This window comes from Phalacrocorax carbo, chromosome 6 (genome assembly GCF_963921805.1).
Source record: "Phalacrocorax carbo chromosome 6, bPhaCar2.1, whole genome shotgun sequence".
NCBI lineage: Eukaryota > Metazoa > Chordata > Aves > Suliformes > Phalacrocoracidae > Phalacrocorax > Phalacrocorax carbo.
Genome location: NC_087518.1, coordinates 43,579,831 through 43,600,553, shown reverse-complemented (window position 1 = coordinate 43,600,553; position 20,723 = coordinate 43,579,831). Strand labels below are relative to the sequence as shown.

General features: G+C 37.4%; 1 protein-coding gene across 4 annotated transcripts in view; it reads left to right on the top strand.

Annotated features, from left to right (window-relative positions):
• HOOK1 (hook microtubule tethering protein 1) overlaps positions 1-20,723 on the top strand; it is a 31,241-nt gene extending 10,518 nt beyond the window's left edge. For all 4 annotated transcript variants that reach the window (XM_064454953.1, XM_064454952.1, XM_064454951.1 and 1 more), the window contains exons 6-22: positions 1,439-1,506; positions 3,343-3,405; positions 4,316-4,399; positions 7,207-7,373; positions 7,991-8,131; positions 9,415-9,616; positions 10,278-10,388; positions 10,635-10,722; positions 10,802-10,862; positions 11,479-11,619; positions 12,261-12,348; positions 13,175-13,209; positions 13,811-13,893; positions 14,308-14,408; positions 14,767-14,868; positions 15,955-16,023; positions 17,119-20,723. In XM_064454953.1, coding sequence (XP_064311023.1) covers positions 1,439-1,506; positions 3,343-3,405; positions 4,316-4,399; positions 7,207-7,373; positions 7,991-8,131; positions 9,415-9,616; positions 10,278-10,388; positions 10,635-10,722; positions 10,802-10,862; positions 11,479-11,619; positions 12,261-12,348; positions 13,175-13,209; positions 13,811-13,893; positions 14,308-14,408; positions 14,767-14,868; positions 15,955-16,023; positions 17,119-17,277 — 1,763 coding nt within the window. In that variant the 3' untranslated portion in view covers positions 17,278-20,723. The remainder of the gene's footprint in view (positions 1-1,438; positions 1,507-3,342; positions 3,406-4,315; positions 4,400-7,206; positions 7,374-7,990; positions 8,132-9,414; positions 9,617-10,277; positions 10,389-10,634; positions 10,723-10,801; positions 10,863-11,478; positions 11,620-12,260; positions 12,349-13,174; positions 13,210-13,810; positions 13,894-14,307; positions 14,409-14,766; positions 14,869-15,954; positions 16,024-17,118) is intronic.

Genomic DNA, 20,723 nt, shown 5'->3' with positions numbered 1-20,723 from the left:
TCAGTTAAGAAGTTTTTCCTAATGTCCAATTTAGGGGGTGTTCCTGTGCCCCCTGCTCTAGGTGTCCCTGCTCAAGCAGGGGGGTTGGACAAGATGACCTCCAGAGGTCCCTTCCAACCCCTACCATTCTGTGATTCTGTGAATTTAAACCTCCCCTGATACAACTTGAGGCTGTTTCCTCTTGTCCTATCGCTTGTTACTTGGGAGAAGAGACCAACACCCATCTTGCTACAGCCTCATTTCAGGTAGTTGTAGAGAGTGATAAGGTTTCCTTTCAGCCTCCTCTTTTCCAGACTGAACCACCCCAGCTCCTTCTCATTAGATTTGTGCTCCAGACCCTTCACCAGCTTTGTTGCCCTTCTTTGGACACGCTCCAGCAACTCAATGTCCCTCTTGTAGTGAGGGGCCCAAAACTGATCATGGTATTTGAAGTGTGGCCTTACCAGGGACAATCACTTCCCTACCCCTGCTGGCCAGACTATTCCTGATACAAGCCAGGATGCCATTGGCCTTCTTGGCCACCTGGGCACACAGCTGGCTCATGTTCATCCAGCTGTCAACCAACACCCCCAGGTCCTTTTCTGCTAGGCAGCTTTCCAGCCACTCCTCCCCAAGCCTGTAGTGTTGCATGGGGTTGTTGTGACCGAAGTGCAAGACCTGCCATTTGGCCTGCTGAATTTCATACAACTAGCCTTAGCCCATCAATCCCGCCCCTCCAGATTCCTCTGTAGCACCTTCCTACCCTCGAGCAGATCACCATTCCCACCCAACTTGGTATTGGCTGCAAACTTACTGAGGGTGCACTCGATCCCCTTGTCCCGGTCATTGATAAAGGTATTAAACAGATCTGGCCCCAACACTGAGCCCTGGGGAACACCACTTGTGACCACCCACCAACTGGATTTAACTCCATTCACTACAATTCTTTGGGCCTGGCCATCCAACCAGTTTTCTTACCCAGCAAAGAGTATGCCTGGCCAAGCTGTGAGCAGCTGGCACTCTCATAAAGAGTGTTTGGGAAGTAAGCCATCAGGCTGCATTGAGAATGAATATGTGAGCAGTTAATTTTTTTTTATTAAGTGTTATTTATTAACTCAATTGTAAGCTTGTTGACTCCTTGCAAAAGCTTATGTATATACATACATAGAAATATGTAAGAAGAACCATGGAAATACAGATGTCTCAATCTCCTTGCTCTATTATGCATAGTATAAATTCATTCACCTAAGAGATTATAATCCCTTATGTTTATCTACCATATTACTGGATATTAATGTTGTCAGTTAATGGTAGTGCTCTGTATAAAAACAGTGCTACCTGTTTTGAAGAAGCTTTACAGAGAACAGTTTATTATGGATCTTCCTGCAAATGGTATGTCATATTATTGAAGCCATTAACATGAACAGTGTCACGAGTCACTACAAATTTTTTTTCACAGAACACATACAGAATATCATGACCCTTGAAGAGTCTGTTCAGCATGTTGTCATGACCGCTATTCAAGAGGTAAGTAACAATTCATAGCCTAATGCTGTCAGTTGAGAAATCTGAATATCCGTTTGTTCATCTTCATGAATTCTTTCATCCAAGCAAAGGTCAGGGAAGAGTGTAAGCACTTCCCTGTATTATTTGGGAGGATCAGGACCAAGAGGCCCCAGACCTCAACGAAGGGGTTTTGATTTTAGTCTCATATGCCCAAACGTACAACTTGTGGAGACGATAAATGCTTAAGATTTCCTGTTTCACAAAAGAAATGTATCTCGTTGCCAACTGCTGATTATACTGGAGTCAGGTTCTGAAATTTCTGTCCCAGTGCTGTAGTCTTGGACCCAAAGTTCAACTGATCATAACCATGAGGCTGCATTGTTCTGACAGACCAGTCCAGCATCTGATTTTATAAACTCCCAGCTGCATCTCCTCTATCCTTGTCATGGTGTACTCCCCCTGCTATCTCAATTTGTTCTTAGTTGGAGAATCTTAGGGATCCAGGCCACAGCATAGCTCTAGTCACTCACTGTCATAGTTTAACCCCAGTCAGCAACCAAGCACCACACAGCTGCTGGCTGACACACCCCCCACCGCCAGTGGGACTGGGGAGAGAATCTGAAGAGCAAAAGTAAGAAATCTCATGGGTTGAGATAAGAACAGTTTAATAATTTAAATAAAGTAATTATAATTAAAATTGTAGTGAAAAGGAAAACAGTAACAGTGAGAGAGGAGCAAAACCCAGGAAGTACAAGCGATGCAACTGCTCACCACTCACTGACCAATGCCCAGCCACTTCCCGAGCAGTGATCGCTGCCCCCCAGCAAACTCCTCCAGTTTATATACCAAGCATGACATCATATGGTATGGAATATCCCTTCGGCCAGTTTGGGTCAGCTGTCCTGGCTGTGCTCCCTCCCAGCTTCTTGTGCACCTTGTCACTGGCAGAATATGGGAAGCTGAAAATTCCTTGACTTAGTATAAACACTGTGTGACAACAACTAAAACATCAGTGTGTTATCACATTATTCTCATGCTAAATCCAAAACACAGCACTATGCTAACTACTAGGAAAAAAACTTAACTCCATCCCCAGCAAAACCAAGACACATCTGTGAGCTTCAGGACTGTAAAGCAGAGTGTGGAGGGAGGCAAAAACTGAGTGCTGACTTTGAAGAAAATGTAATGGGTAACTGCACCCTCATCAAGGTAATAGTGGAGTTTGTGGTAGGCTTTAAAACTTAGATTTAAGTTGACTATATAGTCTTTAAAACTGTAAATGTCCAGTTGGAAGAAATAAATCCATAAATCTATTGTTTGTTCTATTCTGACTAATGAAACTTTCTTTCTGAAGAAGGTCTAGAAATAATACTGTAATTCCTTAGTAAGAAGTAAAGCCCTTTAATTGTTGATAAACATACTGTGTACATCTTTGTACTGGGGAATCAGTGAGAGCTATGTTAATGTTCCTGTTGTTTGCTTAGTGGCAATTAACGTAACACAAAAGTGTGATAACTATTAAATTAACTGAGTGAAATCCCATCCTGTGCTTCACTCCATTTTAACTTGACTAAGGGGTAGCAGTAACTTCAACAGATCACAGATTCATCCAATAAGATGTTACTGCTAAGCTGGTTAATTTGGGTTGGGGGGAGGTAAAAAATAGTCATCAAATTCTAGATTTGTTTAAATCATATACCAACCATGAGGTGGTCTTTTTATTATTATTAATATATTTTGAAATATTGAAGGGATGTAAGGGCATGGTGGAAAATACAATTGGTACTCAGCAGACGGTGAACTTAAATATCTTTAACCTCTAATTTAATGTTCTTTTCCTGTGGGCTCTTTCTGTAGCTCATGAGCAAGGAGATACCTGGTCCTTCCACAAGTGATGCATCAAGTGAAATGGAGCAGCAGGTAACTGCCTAATATTTGTTGCTCTTGTAGTTCCAATCTCAACAATAAGTTGGTATCTTGCCATCACTTAAATGAAGAGGATGGCTGCTCTTCCTCACCAATTCTAAAAATAATTAAAAAAAAACAACCTCAACAATAAACTGCATTCTCTTGTCTTCTATCTGCACAAACTGATGGGTCTGTTTTCCACTTGGAGCTGCTCTGACTAAACCATACTGGTTCACACAGGGCAGAGCAGTATACTGATGCAGGCAGAGAATATACAATAAAGTAATGCTATTTTTCAGTTCTGATTAAGTGAAAAGTTACGTGCTATTTTATAGCTTCTTTAAAAAAATGCAGTGACTGCTATGTCGTCTTCCTGGATGGGGTAAAACTGGCCAGTGCAAACCTACATTGCAAGAAGAGCTAGGGGTACATCAAGGCTCAGCCATATTAGGCTAAACACTTCAGGTTTTTTTTAAGGAGTCATGAAATTTCTTGGCGACCTGAACACTACAAGGTGTTGCACATAAAATGAAGTTGTCTTCAGAAGTACCTGCCGATAAAGAAGCATCACTGTTTTTATGCTGAGATGAAGGACATTTGACTTAACGGGCAGGGATTTTGAAATTGTGACAACAGGAATGCTGCTGTGTTTGCTTTTGTTATGTTTTTAGCTGAAGTTATTGTGTTGAATCTGGATGTTATTCTTAAGTTTCAATAATCTACTTACTACATGTGGTAGTCATTTAAAATGAGGGTGAAAGTAACAATCTTGATCTAACAGTGTATGTGTACATTTCTGTGTCAATGTGTACCTAACATCCTTCTTAAACAATTGGTATAAGCAATTGAGACATTTTGGAAGTTAGAACCGTGAGTACTTTGGATATGGGCCAGAATGATTAACTGTCTTATTTTTTAAAAGCTTAAAAAAGCTTTGGAAGATCTTCAGGAAGCACTAGCAGAAAAAGAAGAGTTGGCACAAAGATGTCAAGAGCTAGATTTACAGGTAAGAAACAGCATGTCACTTCTTTAATATGTAATGGTGCTTCTATTAAGATGCAGAAATTCTGAAGGGCAAAGTGAATTTTGCATTTAAGTTTCTATGAGAATTCTTAGCTGTTTGTGGGGGAAAAGCAATCATTCTGTACTCCAAAATGCAATTAGTGGAAATAGCTTCTGGTGGAAACGTAAGCTGAGGTCCTGTGCCAACTGTTAACTCAAAGGTGGTTTGGTCTGCTAGCTTTATGTTTACCCTTAGCAGCAGGTAGCCATCAGAACAATGTTACCATGCCCATTTCATTTTTAGTCACTGCTATCTCTAGTCTTTTGAGCTGTGTCCAAAACATCCAGTTCATGTAATAATCAGTCATTAGATTTAATGCTGTTTTCAGTAGGAGTTGATGAAAAACTAAAATTTGAAATTGATCTAAAATGTACGAGCTTTTTCTTGTACACAGTTGCAACATGGGGGATATTTCAGGAAATAAAAATCATGGAAACTAATAGATCGTTTCAAAACACACCGATAATAGGCCTGCTTTTTGTTTTTGGTGGATATAGAAGTTGATCAAGTCACTCTTTAGAAAAAGGAGGCAGGACTTCATAACAATAAAAAGTTGTTTGAAATGGAAGTTCCTGTTTAAAGAAAAAAAAAATCCATGTGATTCCTCTTTTATGGCACTATAATCTCAGAATTGAAAGAAGTTGATCTGGTAAGGCAGTTCACCTCAGATTTGATTCTGCACAAAGAGAACATTTGGGTGGCATCTTCTTACAGGAGCCAGAGTGCTATACTGGCTGTACTAGCATCTGAAAAAAAACCTTGCAAAACCAGAGGCCAGTTTTGCATTTCTGACAGGTAATGATGCTGAAAAAGTAGAATACTTGTATGTAAGTAGCTCATAGCTAATTAGCATGTTGTTGTTAACTGTTGTTAGAATTGAATTGATATTTCATTCTTTTTTTCTTGAGGCAGTAGTAAGGATGCCTAGTGAAAAAAGAGATCTAAAAATGCTTGTGAGCAGAATCTGCAGCAGAAAATTATTTCTTTTAAATGGGCAAGAGGATTGATTTGACAGCTGAACACACAGACTACAGCAGTTAAACTTCAAAACACGTGTTCAGTGTTCAAAAGGTTCCAGAGGTGCTGGGATAACAACTTGCACTTTCTGCTTCCATTAGGAGATTTAGTATGTCTTACTAGAGAAGTCCCAGGGTTAGTCCTGTCTCCCACAAACTTCTCTTTTGAGATTTCTCTATTAATTAATAATAGGTTACACAAAGCCAGTTGCTCATAACATAGCATGGGCCAGGTGAAGGTGTGAAAGGTGTTTGAGGGAAAGGAACTGCTGAGTATAAACAGATGAGTTAATGACACCATAGGTGTCTTTAATACTGGGGTGTGTTCTTAAAATATCTCTTCATAATTTGTGTTGACTTCGACACCACTTCTGTTATGTTGAAATAATAGAAAAAAAAAAAAGAAAAGAAAGCTATCAGAAAGGAACTGAGAAAAGATGAAAAACTTGCTCTGAGTTGTGTGAAAGTTTGTTGGTTTTTGGGGGTGGTTTTGGTTGTTTTCATTCTGACACATTATTCTAAAAGTGTGAATGTTGTGCATGTTGAAGGAGTGGCTGAACCTTGAACAGGAAGTATTATGCTGAGCAAGGCTCAGATATGCACTCTACTCACAGGTGTTTGTGTGTGCATGTGTATAGTAAAGTGGCATCTGTTATGTAAAAAGCAGTGAACCTAGAAAGCCAGCACCTAATGAAGTAGTAGATTAATTGCCGCTTTGTTTCTCATATCTGTTTGACTGGTAGACTTTTAAATTATGGTCACAAACAGTTTCCTAATATTGCATACTCTAGGTTATATCTGATGTTTAATCTAATACTGTCACCATGATTTTTTTTTTAATTTTTATTTATTTGAAGCCATAATATTGACTGACGCTTCTCATTTAAACTAATTCTTAATAAATTCACTTGTAAGGTCTCAGTCTTCCTTGATATTTTCCAAGAGTATAAGAAAGGTAGGTTTTCTTTATGATTCAGGAAAACATAACCCAAAAAGCATATTGTCCCTGTTTAAATGCCAATTAACTAACACATGCTACATGCTCTTATGTTTGACAGGATGTTAAAATTAACACAACAGCTTTCACTAGAAAAACTTTAAAGGTTCTATCCTCTTAATCCTTCCCCATTTTATGGCTGTTAATATACTTACTGTTTCAATGAAGTGTTGTATTCTCATTTGCTTAGCTGTGAACACTTTCAATATCAAACTTGTTTGATTGTTGCAATAAACGCATGCTCTATATGAAGCTGCCTAGGTTTTTTCTTTTGCGTGTGTGCTTACTAGCTTATGGCGCCTGAAACGGCTTCTTGCGCAACCATTCACTGCTGAGCGCACGGCAGTACTGTGTTAGTGTGCTAGCCAGTGCCATCCTGCTTTTTATTGTTAAGTACAAGCAAGATGGAGAGTACTTTTACACCAATACTTAGTTTTTTGTACAGCGTCCGTGGTACCCTTTTTAATGAAAGTACCAGTTTCTCTCCATATCATATTGTCTGCCTTTACCGTGGTTTCAGTTACAAAAATTTGTCATTTTTTTAGAGGGATTTTAGTGCTTCATAACTGTCATACACTAAAGCATCTGTATGCTCAAGTGTGCTATGTAAACTACATTCTAAAATTTCTAAACGCTCACCTTTTTCATAAACTAATTTGGTGATGTACTGCTGTCTTGCTTTAGTTCTTTCCAGTCGGACAGGTCTTACAATGTTGATGCTGTTTTGTCTGCACTAGGTGGCTGCCCTCCAGGACGAAAAAAACAGCTTGATGTCAGAAAATGAGATTATGAATGACAGGCTAGAGCAATTAGACGACACCCTTGATGATCCAAATACTGTGGTTGCAAAAAAGTATTTTCATGCACAGTTGCAGCTGGAACAACTGCAAGAAGAAAACTTCAGGTATTAAATGATTTCTCTTAAAAATCCCTTGCTTGTTATGTCAAATATATTCTGAGAATTTCTGGTACTCTTTCAGGATTTTCCATCTCGATTTCTTTTGCTAGGAAAGCTTTCTAGTTCTGTATAAACATATTTTAAAGACAGTCCTTGCCTCTAAAAAGAAAAACTATTACTTTTTATAGAAAATATTACTTTGTAATTGCCATATTGTAGCCATTTGACACTTCAAAACAGGGGATGGAAGGCAGAAAATGAGTGCGGGAGTGATTTGTGTGTAAACAAAACAAAAAACCCTACCCCTTCCCCCCAAAACCAGCATATCTCTTTACTGTACTTATTTCTTTTACGTATTAGTCTTTCTCCCTGGGATCCCTAGGGGGGAGAAAAATCACTTTTCATGTGATCCCTTGATACTGATATGGTAATTTTGCAGTACACAATCCATTATGATTTAACAGGTAGATAATAAAATGTTCCATGCTTACAGTACCATTTTTTCTGGCTACTTAAATAAATAGGTTTGCTTAGTCTTATTTACTTTTGGTAGATCTAGCACTAAATGAGAAATGTATAGTAACAATGAGTTCTTAACAGAGTTCCTGGTTTTGATCTGGTAGGCTTGAAGCTGCAAAAGATGATTATCGTGTCCATTGTGAAGATCTAGAAAAACAATTGATTGAACTGCAACACAGAAACAACGAACTAACCTCTTTGGCAGAAGAATCGAGAGCCTTGAAAGATGAAAATGATATTCTTAGGTATGTAACAGAGAGTGCTACACACATACATTAGAAGGATTTAATCCAAGGCTTTTTATTTTAAAATATTTTTTTTCTGAGGCATTACGTCTAGAGATAGGTCTTATCTGAATGAGATCTAAAATAAATGTTGGAAAAGGGCCCTTTGACAAAGCAGAAATGGAGTGCAAGCTTTCAGGCATTGCCTCTATTGTCTGCATAAGAATAGCAACGTGGAATTTTTCTGGGAAGCAGGATTAATGATTACAGAAATAATTATTCTTCATGTGGGATGGAAGGTTGAAGTTCTGCAAGAATTAAGAAATTTTTATGGTGGTGGGTGCACTCTTATTAAGGGGACATTTGTGTTAGCAAGAGGCTGCATTTTCTGATGTACAAAAGCATATATGCAGCTAGAACTTCGACATAACTTTTGGTGTCAGCATTCTAGGCTAGATTTAGGTTAGTAACATGATTAACAAAATGAAGATGAAATACACAGTAACCTTGATGAGAATCTAAGGCAACATTCCAGCTTGTGTAAACTAAATTGAAAACCAGACCACCCAGGAAATACCCAAAGTAAATAATTTTGCAAAAGCAGGTCTGCTATTCATAAAATAGTATGACTATAACATGGAATGAAAAGTGGTTTCATGTGTTTAACTTATAGTGGTTCTTAAATAACATCTGAAACAAATCTTAACCTTACATTTTCTTCCATAATTTCCTTGTACTAGCTTCTAGTGATGTGAGATGGCAGATATTAAACACAGGTATTAAAATTGTGTGTTTATTATCCAAATATTTTCTTACCATGTAGGTTTTTGTTAATGATCAGCTGGTAATTCTTGGTCATATCTACCAATGTTCATTTTCATAGTGCAGTTATGTTTTAATTATGTATAACCTCCCAATGAGGACATCTGTGTGGTTTTCCTTACCAAGTACCTGTACTTCAAGATGACTGTCTAGCACAGGATGTTGTGGTGCCTTTACATTGCACCCCACAGAATTCTCTAGAGATAGTTGACTTACTAACCCTTGCTTGTACTGCTGGCATACGACTGTCAGTCTTACTCCCACTTAAACCCTGTGGTGATTTCAATTTTTATAAGCAATCTTTGCATAATGCAAGTTTGCATTGATTATGCATTTAAAAATAAAGCAGCAAGATTTAACTCTGCTGTTAAGCACATTGCATCTCTCTTTGAAAATAGCTTGAATGTGCATGAAAGCAGAATTTGACTTTTCTAATCTTTTGAAGAAACACACTTTCTTCTAATTCCTGTTTATACTTCAAGGACTACTGCAGACAAGGCAAGTAAGCTGGAATCAACTGTTGAAGTGTATCGTAAAAAGCTACAGGATTTGAATGACTTCCGCAGACAAGTCAAATCTCTGCAGGAGACCAACATGATGTATATGCACAATACAGTCAGTCTGGAGGATGAGCTGAAGAAAGCCAATGCAGCACGTGCCCAGCTAGAAAGCTACAAAAGACAAGTAAGGCTGCGTCTATACTGAAGATGTTCCTTTTTCCTCAGAGTCATCTTACCTAAATAAAATTATTTTAATTATGTTTTAATGAAAAATATTGAACAACTTAATTTAACATCCTGTGGGCTTAATCTGCACTGTCCCCTTAGAATTTCTTATTTGTGACAACTCCTTCATACTCTGCCATTCACTTTGTGGTTTTCCCTGTTTATTAAACCATTAAGCTTAACTGTAGCTGCCCTCTCAACTGATTGGTAGTCCGTGCTTTGCTTTTCTTCTTCACTTTAACTGAGGTAATTTGTGTGCCTGGGAGAGGTTGTTCAGCTGTTGCTGAGATCACTTGTGTGTAAGATTCTTAACTTTCTCATGGAAATTTGTTTTAAACTGTAGTAGTTTTATTTCAATTTCACTTATTTCGGTAGTAATTAAGAGATGCAGGAGTTAAATATTTAAAAAACCCAAAAGACAAAGCAGAAACCAAAACCAAACAAAACAACTACAGAAAAAAATCCAAACACAAAGGTCCCCATTCCATCTCCCCTTCTCTAACCTTGGAGGACCAGCTGTTTATTTTGGCTGAACTGGGCAGGGGTGAAGGTTTTAACATAGCTTTTAAAGGTAGCATCTTGCAACATTCATGTGCTGAATATAGTCTTTTTATGAAAAGGTCCAGGAGCTTCATAACAAACTGTCTGAAGAATCAAAAAGAGCTGATAAACTGGCGTTTGAAATGAAGCGACTTGAAGAAAAGCATGAAGCTTTAATCAAAGAAAAAGAGGTAAGTCTCTTAAACAAGAGTTTATTTGAACGCCTAATAAGTCTCTCTCAAGTGCTCTGCTTGAGGAAAACCTTCCCAGAAGTAGTGTTACGATAAAAATGAAGTTCAGTGCCTTGTGTGTGTATACACATATAAACCATAAATACGTCTTACAATGTATGTGTGTCAGTACTAGTCCTAATTAATGTTCTTTGGTCTTAAAGTAGTGCAGTATGACTTAATTCCACCTCAAATATATCTTCTTAGAGACTGATAGTACAGTGTGATGCATTAAAAGAGACAAATGAAGAGCTCCGGTATTCACAGATGCAGCAGGATCATCTGAGTCAAACAGGTATTGCTTTATCTTCAGAGGCTTTTTAATGTATATTAGTGATTTCTCTAAATTTGTTAAACTTCCCATGCAATTTCAGGTGCATCTCGTGTTAAAAGCCATGAGAATCTTGCTGCTGAAATTCTGCCAGTGGAATATAGGTAAGCCAAAAAGGTTGAGGTTGTTTTGGGATTTTCATGGGTTGAAGCATAATATTGTTTCTGTGAAAGTTCAAGTCTTTTTGGCAGCAGGACTCTGTATCCCACTTCTTGCTTTCTCTCCATGATGCTTGTCTGGACCCCCACGTAGCTGTTAATAATTTATTTCCCCATACTATTATTAGTTTGCATTCGTTCTTAGAAGCATATCAGATTGCTGTGTATAAAGTTTGGCTTGAAACATTGTCTTCAAGGAGCGAAACAATTATTACCTTGCCACTAGTAGATGGAATAAAGAAATAAATAATGCACAGACAGAACAGCTAAAGGCTATCTGATACTACTTCTAAAATCTGGTAGAGAGAAACATCATGGCACGATAAAATCTGGGGTTGGAGTGACTTAATTAAAATCTTAGTTCATATCCCTTAAACTGTTGTGGTGATTGAAAGTTGTAAGCTATCTTTTAATAAAAAATTGCATTGTTATTCCAAATATATCCGTAAGAAGAACTTGTTTCACTCACTTTAAGGTTGGGGGAGCGAACAGGAATATTACCTCCTAGTCTTAGTCACCTTTTTTGTAATTAACAGTGACTTTTTCGTTGTTTTTGATTCAGAGAAATGTTTATTCGGCTGCAGCATGAAAATAGGATGCTTCTATTACAACAGGAAGGATCAGAAAATGAACGTATTACAGAGCTCCAGGAGCAGCTGGAGCAAAAGCATCGGACAGTGAATGAATTAGAAACTGAGAAAAGGTGATGGGTGAAACAGCATCTTAAAATATAGCAAAAAAAGTTATTTCTGGACCTTCAGAGTGGCCTTGTGGTTTGCATCTCTAATGTAGCACTGTGCAGGAAGCCGATTATTCTTTTTCTTTTACCATTGTAATCATAAACGAAGGGTTATGAAGCAAGCAAGAAGGAAAGGAGCTTAAATGTGGTGGTGTAAAATGTGGTAGATCTGTGTGTAGGGTACTTGGAAGAAAGTGTTGCTTACAGGACACTCTTCTTAACTCTGAATGATTCTTGGTAGACCAAGAATAGATGTAGACTATTTCTAGAGCTTCAAAATAATAATCTTGCAACACTGGGATATGGTCTGAATTTCTGTGTTAATGAATGCTGAAAGTAGTTTACTAGGATATGAGAATTTTGGGTAGTTAAGGTTTTCTCAAAACTTAAAATGATTCTAGGTGTTTCATTATAAAATGTTTAATAAAACTGCCATGTGTTTGTTTCAGCAGAAGTTAAAGTCAGACTAAAAGCATTTGAAATGAGTTTCTTTGTGGCTTAAGCCCTGCTGGGTAGACCCTCTGAAAAATTATCCAGACATGAAACAAAGATCTGTCTGTTGTGATCTATTTAGATGGGTAATATCTGCCTTTTCTTCCTAAAAGGCTAAATGAAGAGCGTATTGGGGAGTTACAGCAGCAGATTGAAGATCTGCAGAAGGCTTTACAGGAACAGGGATCCAAGACTGAAGGAGTAAGTGAAAGTTCAGGCTTCTTGACCTTGAACACATCTTGCTAGTTTTGTTTAAAATCCTTCAGTGTAACATCAAGTCCTTTGTTTAGATGTGCCTCCTCTTTTTCAGTGTGTCTAGTGCAGATAACTACTAAGAAGGCAGGATTGTGGTTTGGTGTGCTTGCTTTTATGTTTTTTTTAAGTTAGTTTGAAACGCAGAGGTTTAAGCAGTAGTAAGAGTAAGCAAGCTCTGAAGCCTCTTTGAGTCACCGACCCTCTCCACCCCCAAACTGAACAAACACACACATTTTAAGAGACCTTACAAGCAAAGATCTTAAACAATTGAAGCTGTTCAATGTATTCTAAAAACTCTCTTCTGCCTTAAAACAGGTCCCTCGGTTTAGGTAACGTGCACTTGGCTCCACTGTAGTCAGAGCAGATGAGCTTCATCTCTACAGAATGAGAATCCATGTGACCCCCACACCAACTGCATTTCAGTTGAAAATTTCGTGTTTTCACATGTTCTCCCCACCCCGCCACCCCCCTTCTTTAAGGAACTGCAACTCTTCAACATTCTACTTTACTTTTAAAAATCTCCAGTTTTATCATTAAATGGTGGTATAGTGAGAAGGATAGCTTTAAAGAAAAAATATGTTGGACTTGGTGTGATGCAAAAAATATGAATGCAGTTACAGAAATGCATTAAAAAATGCAGTTTTCTTGGGATTTATTTGCTTTGACTTATTTAGGTGTGCTAATTATACTTGGCTGATTTGTAAGAGCACTTTAACATTGAATGGTATGGGATACTGAAATATAACCGAATTTTAATTCTTTCCTTTCATAGTCTAGCAACCTGAAGCAGAAATTGGCAGCACATATGTAAGTAAGAGACATGCCATCCACAATAGCTTATTTACGTTAAATAATTTGACTGTTGTATCACAGAAACTGCCTAAGTCTTTTTAGAGATGTCTTGTATTTCTAAACCACTGATCTGAGAATCGTGCGTGTTGTGAGTTAACTATTAGCAATCTAGTTTTGTCTGCTCCAATCATGATAATCTTATATTACTAGTATTCACTTAATTGTCTCTTCATCACCAATAGCATTTTAACTGTTCTGATTCTACAACAGGCTGCTAAAACCATCACTCTCACTGGACTCAAAATGTATTTCATTCTTTGGAAATAATTCCATCCTTTCAGCAGGTGTAGTTCATGCTAAGGGAGATGCTGAAGGGGTTTTTTGTTCATTTCCTTTTTTGTTTCTAGTTTTAGGTAAGTGAGACTCAATTTAGAAGTCACAACTTCTATGGTTCTTCAAAAATTCGTACTAATATTTCTATTTAAACTCAAAAGAATTGCCAGAGTTTAAAATAGTTGTCGAAACACTTCCACCATCAAGTTATGGCTTTCAGCTCTTAAAACTGTGCATGGAATTATTTGTGAGCTTAATCCTTAGCCCAGCCTTTCATTTGTAGGGAAAAGTTGAATGAAGTTCATGATGAGTTACAGAAGAAAGAGGCTGATCTTGCAGAACTCCAGCCTGATGTTAGTCAGAACCGTAAGTTGTTTTGTGTGTTTTGGGGGATTTTTTAATGAGACTGTGTTAAGTTTCTTCTGAAATGATTCCCATAGTCACTGGGCTATGGGATACTTGTCTGGATAAGGCTTTCTGCCTTAAACCTGAAATGGGGTGGGTGTTGTTTGGTTTTTCTTTTTTACATGTGGTGGTGGGGAAGGAGAGGTTTATGGGGGCTTAGGTTTTTCTTGAACAATACTCTGCAAAATGGGAATTCAGGGTCAGGTGACCCTGGTACAACTGAAACAAAAATAAGAACTTAAGAAATTATGGAGTAGCTATAAAGTTTATTGTGTAGTAGCTAGAAAGGTGGTTAAATCAAGAGAATACGAAAGCCTGGAAAGTACCATGTCTATTTTTATTTTGTATGTCTTTGCTGATAATTTCTGTGAATAGCCCAGAAGATTGGAGAGCTGGAAGCAGCTTTGCGAAAAAAAGATGAGGATATGAAAGCAATGGAAGAAAGATATAAAATGTACCTTGAGAAAGCAAGAAATGTGAGTGGCATATTTCTGAACATATACATTGCTCCCTCATAAATTGTTAAACAGATTGAGTCCCCCCCCTCCACCTCCCAATTCAAATTAGTAGCTGAATGTTGCATTTTTAGTCAAGTTGCTCAACTGCAGTCAGTAAAGTGTATGAAAGAATGGGGTTTAGGCTAAAGCATGAGGTGCATTAATGACTCCTTTGTACCCTTTGATATCTTCTGTTGTACAGTGCAACAGCCTAGTTTTCATCATAATTGCCTACCTAGTATTCAGTCTGTTTTCATATTTCTACTGTGAGCAAATGAGATGCAGAGCTGGTGAGAATCAAACCTGACTTGTAATGCTTTTGTTTTGCCTTGTACAGGTGATAAAAACCTTAGACCCCAAGCTAAATCCAGCTTCAGCAGAAATTATGTTGCTCAGAAAACAGATAATGGAGAAAGACAAAAAAATTGAAGCACTAGAGGTAAAAATTACATATAATTACTTCTAATATGTTCTGCTGTCTCAGATATTAGACACTCAAGTTACTGTTTCCTGATGATCCAGTACCCTTCAGCGCTGCATTTAGTTAGAAACTGCACAGACCATCAAACCTAGAGATTTTTAGCTTGGCTCAATTAACCTTGTATCGTAGTATAAGTCTCTCAGAGCAGTTTACTGTTCAACAGTGTTTTTCAGTGTACAACTGAAACTCTAATTTGGATTCTTTCTAAACCCTCTGGAGAGCTATAAGTGAAACACTTCATAAGACTAACAGTTTTGCCACATTAGGGTAACTTGTACAGAGCTGCAGAGTCTGACCTTTTTCAGTAGTAATGTAAGTTGGTTTGTATGAGAGATTAGGTATTTGAATGGTGACTTGTTTGATTTACTAGACATCTGATATCAGTGGCTTCATGTACTGGAGTTCTTGAAACTATATAGAAGAGTAAAACCTGTTACTTCAGTAAAATCTGCTTGGCTGAAATCCTGAAGGGGTTGTTGATGGTAGTCCAATAACCAAAAAAACACGTGGGAGATGCTGCATTCAGTTTTATAGCAGTATTGTTGGGACTGGTTAGAATAGTTACCTGAACAAATACAAAATTCCTCAACACAAGTTAGTAGGCTGAAAGACCAGACTTTTTAAATGCTGTGGCCTGTGTGTATGCACTAGGTAAGTATATTATATAATAGTAATATAACATGATAAGATTATTCAGCCAGTAGAGGTACATTCTTGTCTTTGCCTTTCAGGTGAATTACTAAATTATTTATAGACTTTCTGATACACCCTACATTTTCATGCATTTCCCCCCCCATGCACCCTCAAAGTATATTTCTAAGTCGAATTGCAACTTGTGTAAAGTTTAGCCTCTTCTTGAAGCAGTCTGTAACTTCTCTTGTAGTCATTTATGGAAGTATCCTTACATTTCTAAGCCTTCTAGTTATTTTGCATGTTTAAGCATTTCTCCTGCATGTGTTTATTTCACTCAGTGGACTGCAGTAAGTTTATGCAGATTATTTTTGTGTTTTATGTGAGATTGTCTTCTCTGTTGTCTGCTTACAGGCCGAATACAAACTTGCTAAGTTACGTGATTATGAGGAGAAACTAATTGTAACTGCATGGTATAACAAGGTGGGTCAAAAGTTCCTTTGTTGGTATCTCGGAAATCAGAAAAGCACATTTCGCTAAATGTGACAATAAAATCTTACATTGCCCTTTTCCTCACTTTGAGATTCACTATAAAGTGGCGCTTAGGAGAGAAAGCTGGCAGTTTAGCTACTTGTAGCAAAAAAATCAAACTGGCAGATTAGTTCCCTATTTCTAGACATGAGGCCATACTAAAGACAGGAACAAAGCCTGAGAGTTACAGTTTAAAATGAGGTTGTCTTCCACTTGCTAATTCTGACTTCAAGTCAGAAAGCAAACTTGAGTGAGTTCTAGCTGGAATTTCCAGTCCTATTGGGTTAACTCGGGAAATACCAGCATCAACATTTTTGATAGCAGCGTAAAAGGAAAATATTTTAACAATCAACTATTTTGTAAAACTGTTTTGTTATTTGTTTTCTGCTTGTCTTCCGTGCTTTGGAACAGGAGACTTAAAATTCAGCATAGGCCGTGACTTCCATGTCAGTAATGTACTATTTGCTGCCACAAGCTTCCACCTGGATTTAGCCGGCTAAATCCCTGAATATTCAATAGCATTCATTGCTGAAGTTTTTGGGCTTGAAACAAAGAGAGGCCATGGTTCAAAAGGTTTCCATACTCCTGCTTTAGATGTTCTGTGTCTTTAGCACAGTATTTGTGAAATAAAGCTAGAGCCACCTTCTCATCCTGCAGCAGTGTTGCAAAGGTTGTTAGCAATGTTAGATTGCTGTGAAAAGGACTGGAGAAAGTTGTTCATCTTCATATGAAGCAATGTTTAAATAGAGTTTTATAAAGACAGACTGGAATGGGAAATCAAAAAAAGGAAAGTAAAATCAAATGGCTTGCTTAATACAGGAACAACTTTACAATAAGCTAAAATTAACACATTCCATATAAATGTGACTTAATCTTATTTTCTTCAGTCTTGATTCAAACCTTTTATGGCAACAAGAGGGTATATAAGAAATACAGTAAAAGAAATCCTGTGTGTGTATTAAGTAAGCATGAACTTTGTGTATGAAAGGTGGCCAATTTTTTTTTCTGTTTTTGCTATAGCTTAAATGTTGTTTAACTTATTTGCAGAGCCTAACTCTTCAGAAGCTAGGTATGGAAGCAAGGCTCGTTGGCAGCAGTGGTGCCTGCAGAGATGGTCCTGGACGTTCGTTCCTAGCTCAGCAACGTCATGTCACCAATACAAGAAGGAATCTCACTGTTAAAGTACCAGGTGCAACATCTGACTAAACCACAAGGACCATGAGGAAAACTTACATGCTAAAGTGTCCTTAAATGTTTTATAGCTTCTGCTTTAACTACTTGATGAAAGAGGAGGTTAGAATGGTTGGGCAACTGCGAATTCAACATCAGAACCTATCAAGAAGTGATTTAATTGATCAGTCGTGTGTCTAGAAGGTAGCACATCGTTTTGCAGGTAGAAGTAGGTTTAATAACTGCAGTATGTATTTACAAGCACAACTTAAAAGATTTATATTTGCCTTCAGAATATATTGTAAATATAAAAATTGGCACTATATATTTAAAACTTTATTTAATGGGTCTGGGCTAGAAAGTTGACTTTTCTATTGGGAAGATGTTATGCAAAAATGTACTTCAGGAAACTGGCAATGTTGGGCATTTTTGCTGGGCTCTTTTAAAATTTAATTTAATAGATTGGTACCATGTTTTAAAAAATACTTGCTTTTAAAATTGTGCTTTGTATTCTAAAAAAAAAGAAAATACTTGCATTTGTAGAAAAAAACATGGTGTATTACCAGTTGACTTGTTATATAGTAGAAGACAGGATTTGTTTTGTCATCTCAAGTGGGAAGCAGAATTACTCAGTTTATTTAAAAGAGATTAAGTTTGTGCATATATACATTAAGGAAAACCTGTCTTCAAGATGTTGAATTCACGAAAGCCAAATAAGCTGTCTTTTCCTGTGTAAGAAAAAATCTATTATAATAATTCAAAAGTCTGGGCTATGTTTTAAAAGTCTGGCATATTGGTACACTGCATTTATTTGCAGAAAGTGGGTTAGGTGGGAAGGAACCCCATTTATTTCCAGCTATTTATACAACCCTGTGCATAGAAATCAATTTTCCTCTTTTGAAAATGTGGTTTCGCTTCAGTTATTCTGAACTAACTGTGCTAGGCAGATGAATGAAAGATAGCTTTGCTAGTTGTTGGCAGCAAAGATTGTTGGCATGCAAAAACATGCATAAACTGTAATAGTTTTGCAGTTTCTAGATTGAAGAAGACGAACTGGGGACCGATATCTGAAATTTGTGTGTGGGAAGCTGCTATCTTTCACAGAATTTGTGTCACTTTGTTTACCAAATGTCTTATTTTTGTTGTGAACTGTAGTTTTAGGAAACCTGTTAATGTCCATTCTTCTTTGCAAACTGTGTAGAACAAATTCATTATACCCATAGTTAAATAAAATTTCAGCAGCCCTTCAAATAAAATTAATACAATTGAACTAAGTATTTGAGGGTGCTGTACTGCTCCATGACCTAATATAAAGCTCAACCGTATGCGTGAATGAAAGCGTGTCTGCTTCACCACTAAGGCCATCTTTGATTTGAGAGCAGGGTTCAGCTTTGCAGAATTTAAGTTCTTTACTGTGAAGTTTGAGTAGTCTTCCATTTTGCATGCCCCTCAGTATGGCTTGTTCCTTGATTTCTTCCTTCTCCAGCATCTTAAATTATTTATTGGGCATTGCATGCAATGCTAGAGAAAAGGGAAGTATTCAATTTTAATACTTAGTCAGCGTTGTTTCTTACTTGTGGTGATAGTTTTACAGTGCTATACATCTAGGCATTCAACAGAGATTTCCTCTTTCAACACTTCTGTCTACACAAGGCATTGTTTAAAAGCCAGTCTCATGCTAAATGTGGTATGAGCAGAGACTACGCCAGCCAAACTGCCGTTGGGCGGTTTTGTCTGTCAGGTTGTGTTCTTCAGGACTTTTTGCTTCTTTGGACTACCTCTCGGGTTTTGAGGTCTTTTATTGCTGCAGTGATATTATTGGGGTTTGTATTTTTAAGATACAATTGCTTGTTTAATCTGCTAGTGGTGTGGGAGATGGTGGTGAGCAGTGGAACAGGAGACTAAGTCTTAGCAAGATGTTTACGTTTCCAAAGCCTGGTACTTCAGTGTGTTGTAGTGAAATGTGAAACTGTCACTGATGGTGTTGAATGGATCTCTTAACCCTTGTTCTTTACAGCATGGAAAGAACATCTAGTTAGTAGGTTTGGTGCATTTATCATACTTCTCACAGTAGTAGAGCTGTATCAGTAGTCATATCAGGTGCTGGATAGTGAAAAACTTGGAGCAGATGTCTTTGTACACTTCTCAAAACTGCAGTCCCTGGCACCAGAAATTACCAAGAACCTCCCTATCATTTAATTGGAAGCTCGTCTTCTGATTAGCAATGGAAGCATTTAAATACAGAACAGCAGACAGGGATCAGCCTTTTTCAGGGCAAGGTTGTCCCCAATAGTCTTTTTGGGGATGCCAAAAATGAATTGGGTGTTCAGGTATTAGATAAAATTTTACTTATTTGGGACTTTTCCAAACTGTTAAGTTAGCGTTTCTTTGGGATTAAGAACCTCTTTAAGAGTGGCTGATTTATACCTGGTTAAACTTGGGTTACATACTGCGAATGAGGAACCGATCTGTAGAAATAAACGTTTGATTATAAGCCATGGTGTTGTATTCACTTCAGCTCACCTGGGTGTGCAGAAAGGATCATTAGAATAAGTATAATTTTAATGTTAACTTCATTCATGTCAAACAAAACCCACTACGAATATTGCTTTATTGTGTTACAGCTGAGTTGTATGCAACACATAGCAGCAGAACAATGCCAATACAGTGTTCTTTGATGTCATGGGCACCACTGCTGAGGCAGGACAAAGACAGAGGCTACTTGTGTCTGCTGCAAGATGAATTTGTATCATGCCCAGACAGCACAGTTAGGAACAGATTCAAATTATGAGATTAAGTTATTGAATATTGCTGAATTTAATCAGCGTTATTAGTAAATTTAGCCAGTTCCCAGTAAAATGGGTAACATATATCCAAAGAAAAAAAATGTTCTGATTGACATGTCATTTGTTAATATTTTTGTATATAAGAGTAACCGCTATGGAAGGGGAGAGCTTTTTAGCAATAATACAGATTTTGGACTAGTAGGTTCTTTTACTGAAGGTGGACCAGGCAGCAGTTCTGAGAAGATTCTTTTGCAACAACTGTATTATAGTGGATTAAGAAACATTCACTGAAAATAAATTTTCACCTAACTGACTTTTTTGTTTGTTAAAAATACCTATATGGGTACTCTATTTTCTACAATATACACTTACTTGGTAATAAGTAATACAAGCAATACTGATGTTTTATTTAGGTAGCCATAAATACTTTAGGAATTAGAAAATGAAACCAATTGTTTAAGAGTTGGTAATGTCTGGTAAAGTAATTTTCTTAACTTTTTCCCTTTTTTCCCTTCCCCCCGCTAGTCAAGCTAGAGTTGAGGTCTTCAGTGTATCGGTGTCTACATCTTCTGTTTAAAACAAATGTAAACACTGTGTGGCATAGAACTTGAATAATTGCACTAATTTTTAAACTTTTGGGTTTATTTTTCTTTGGAAAGAATTCTTTTATATTCACATAAAGACTTTTAAAATTAA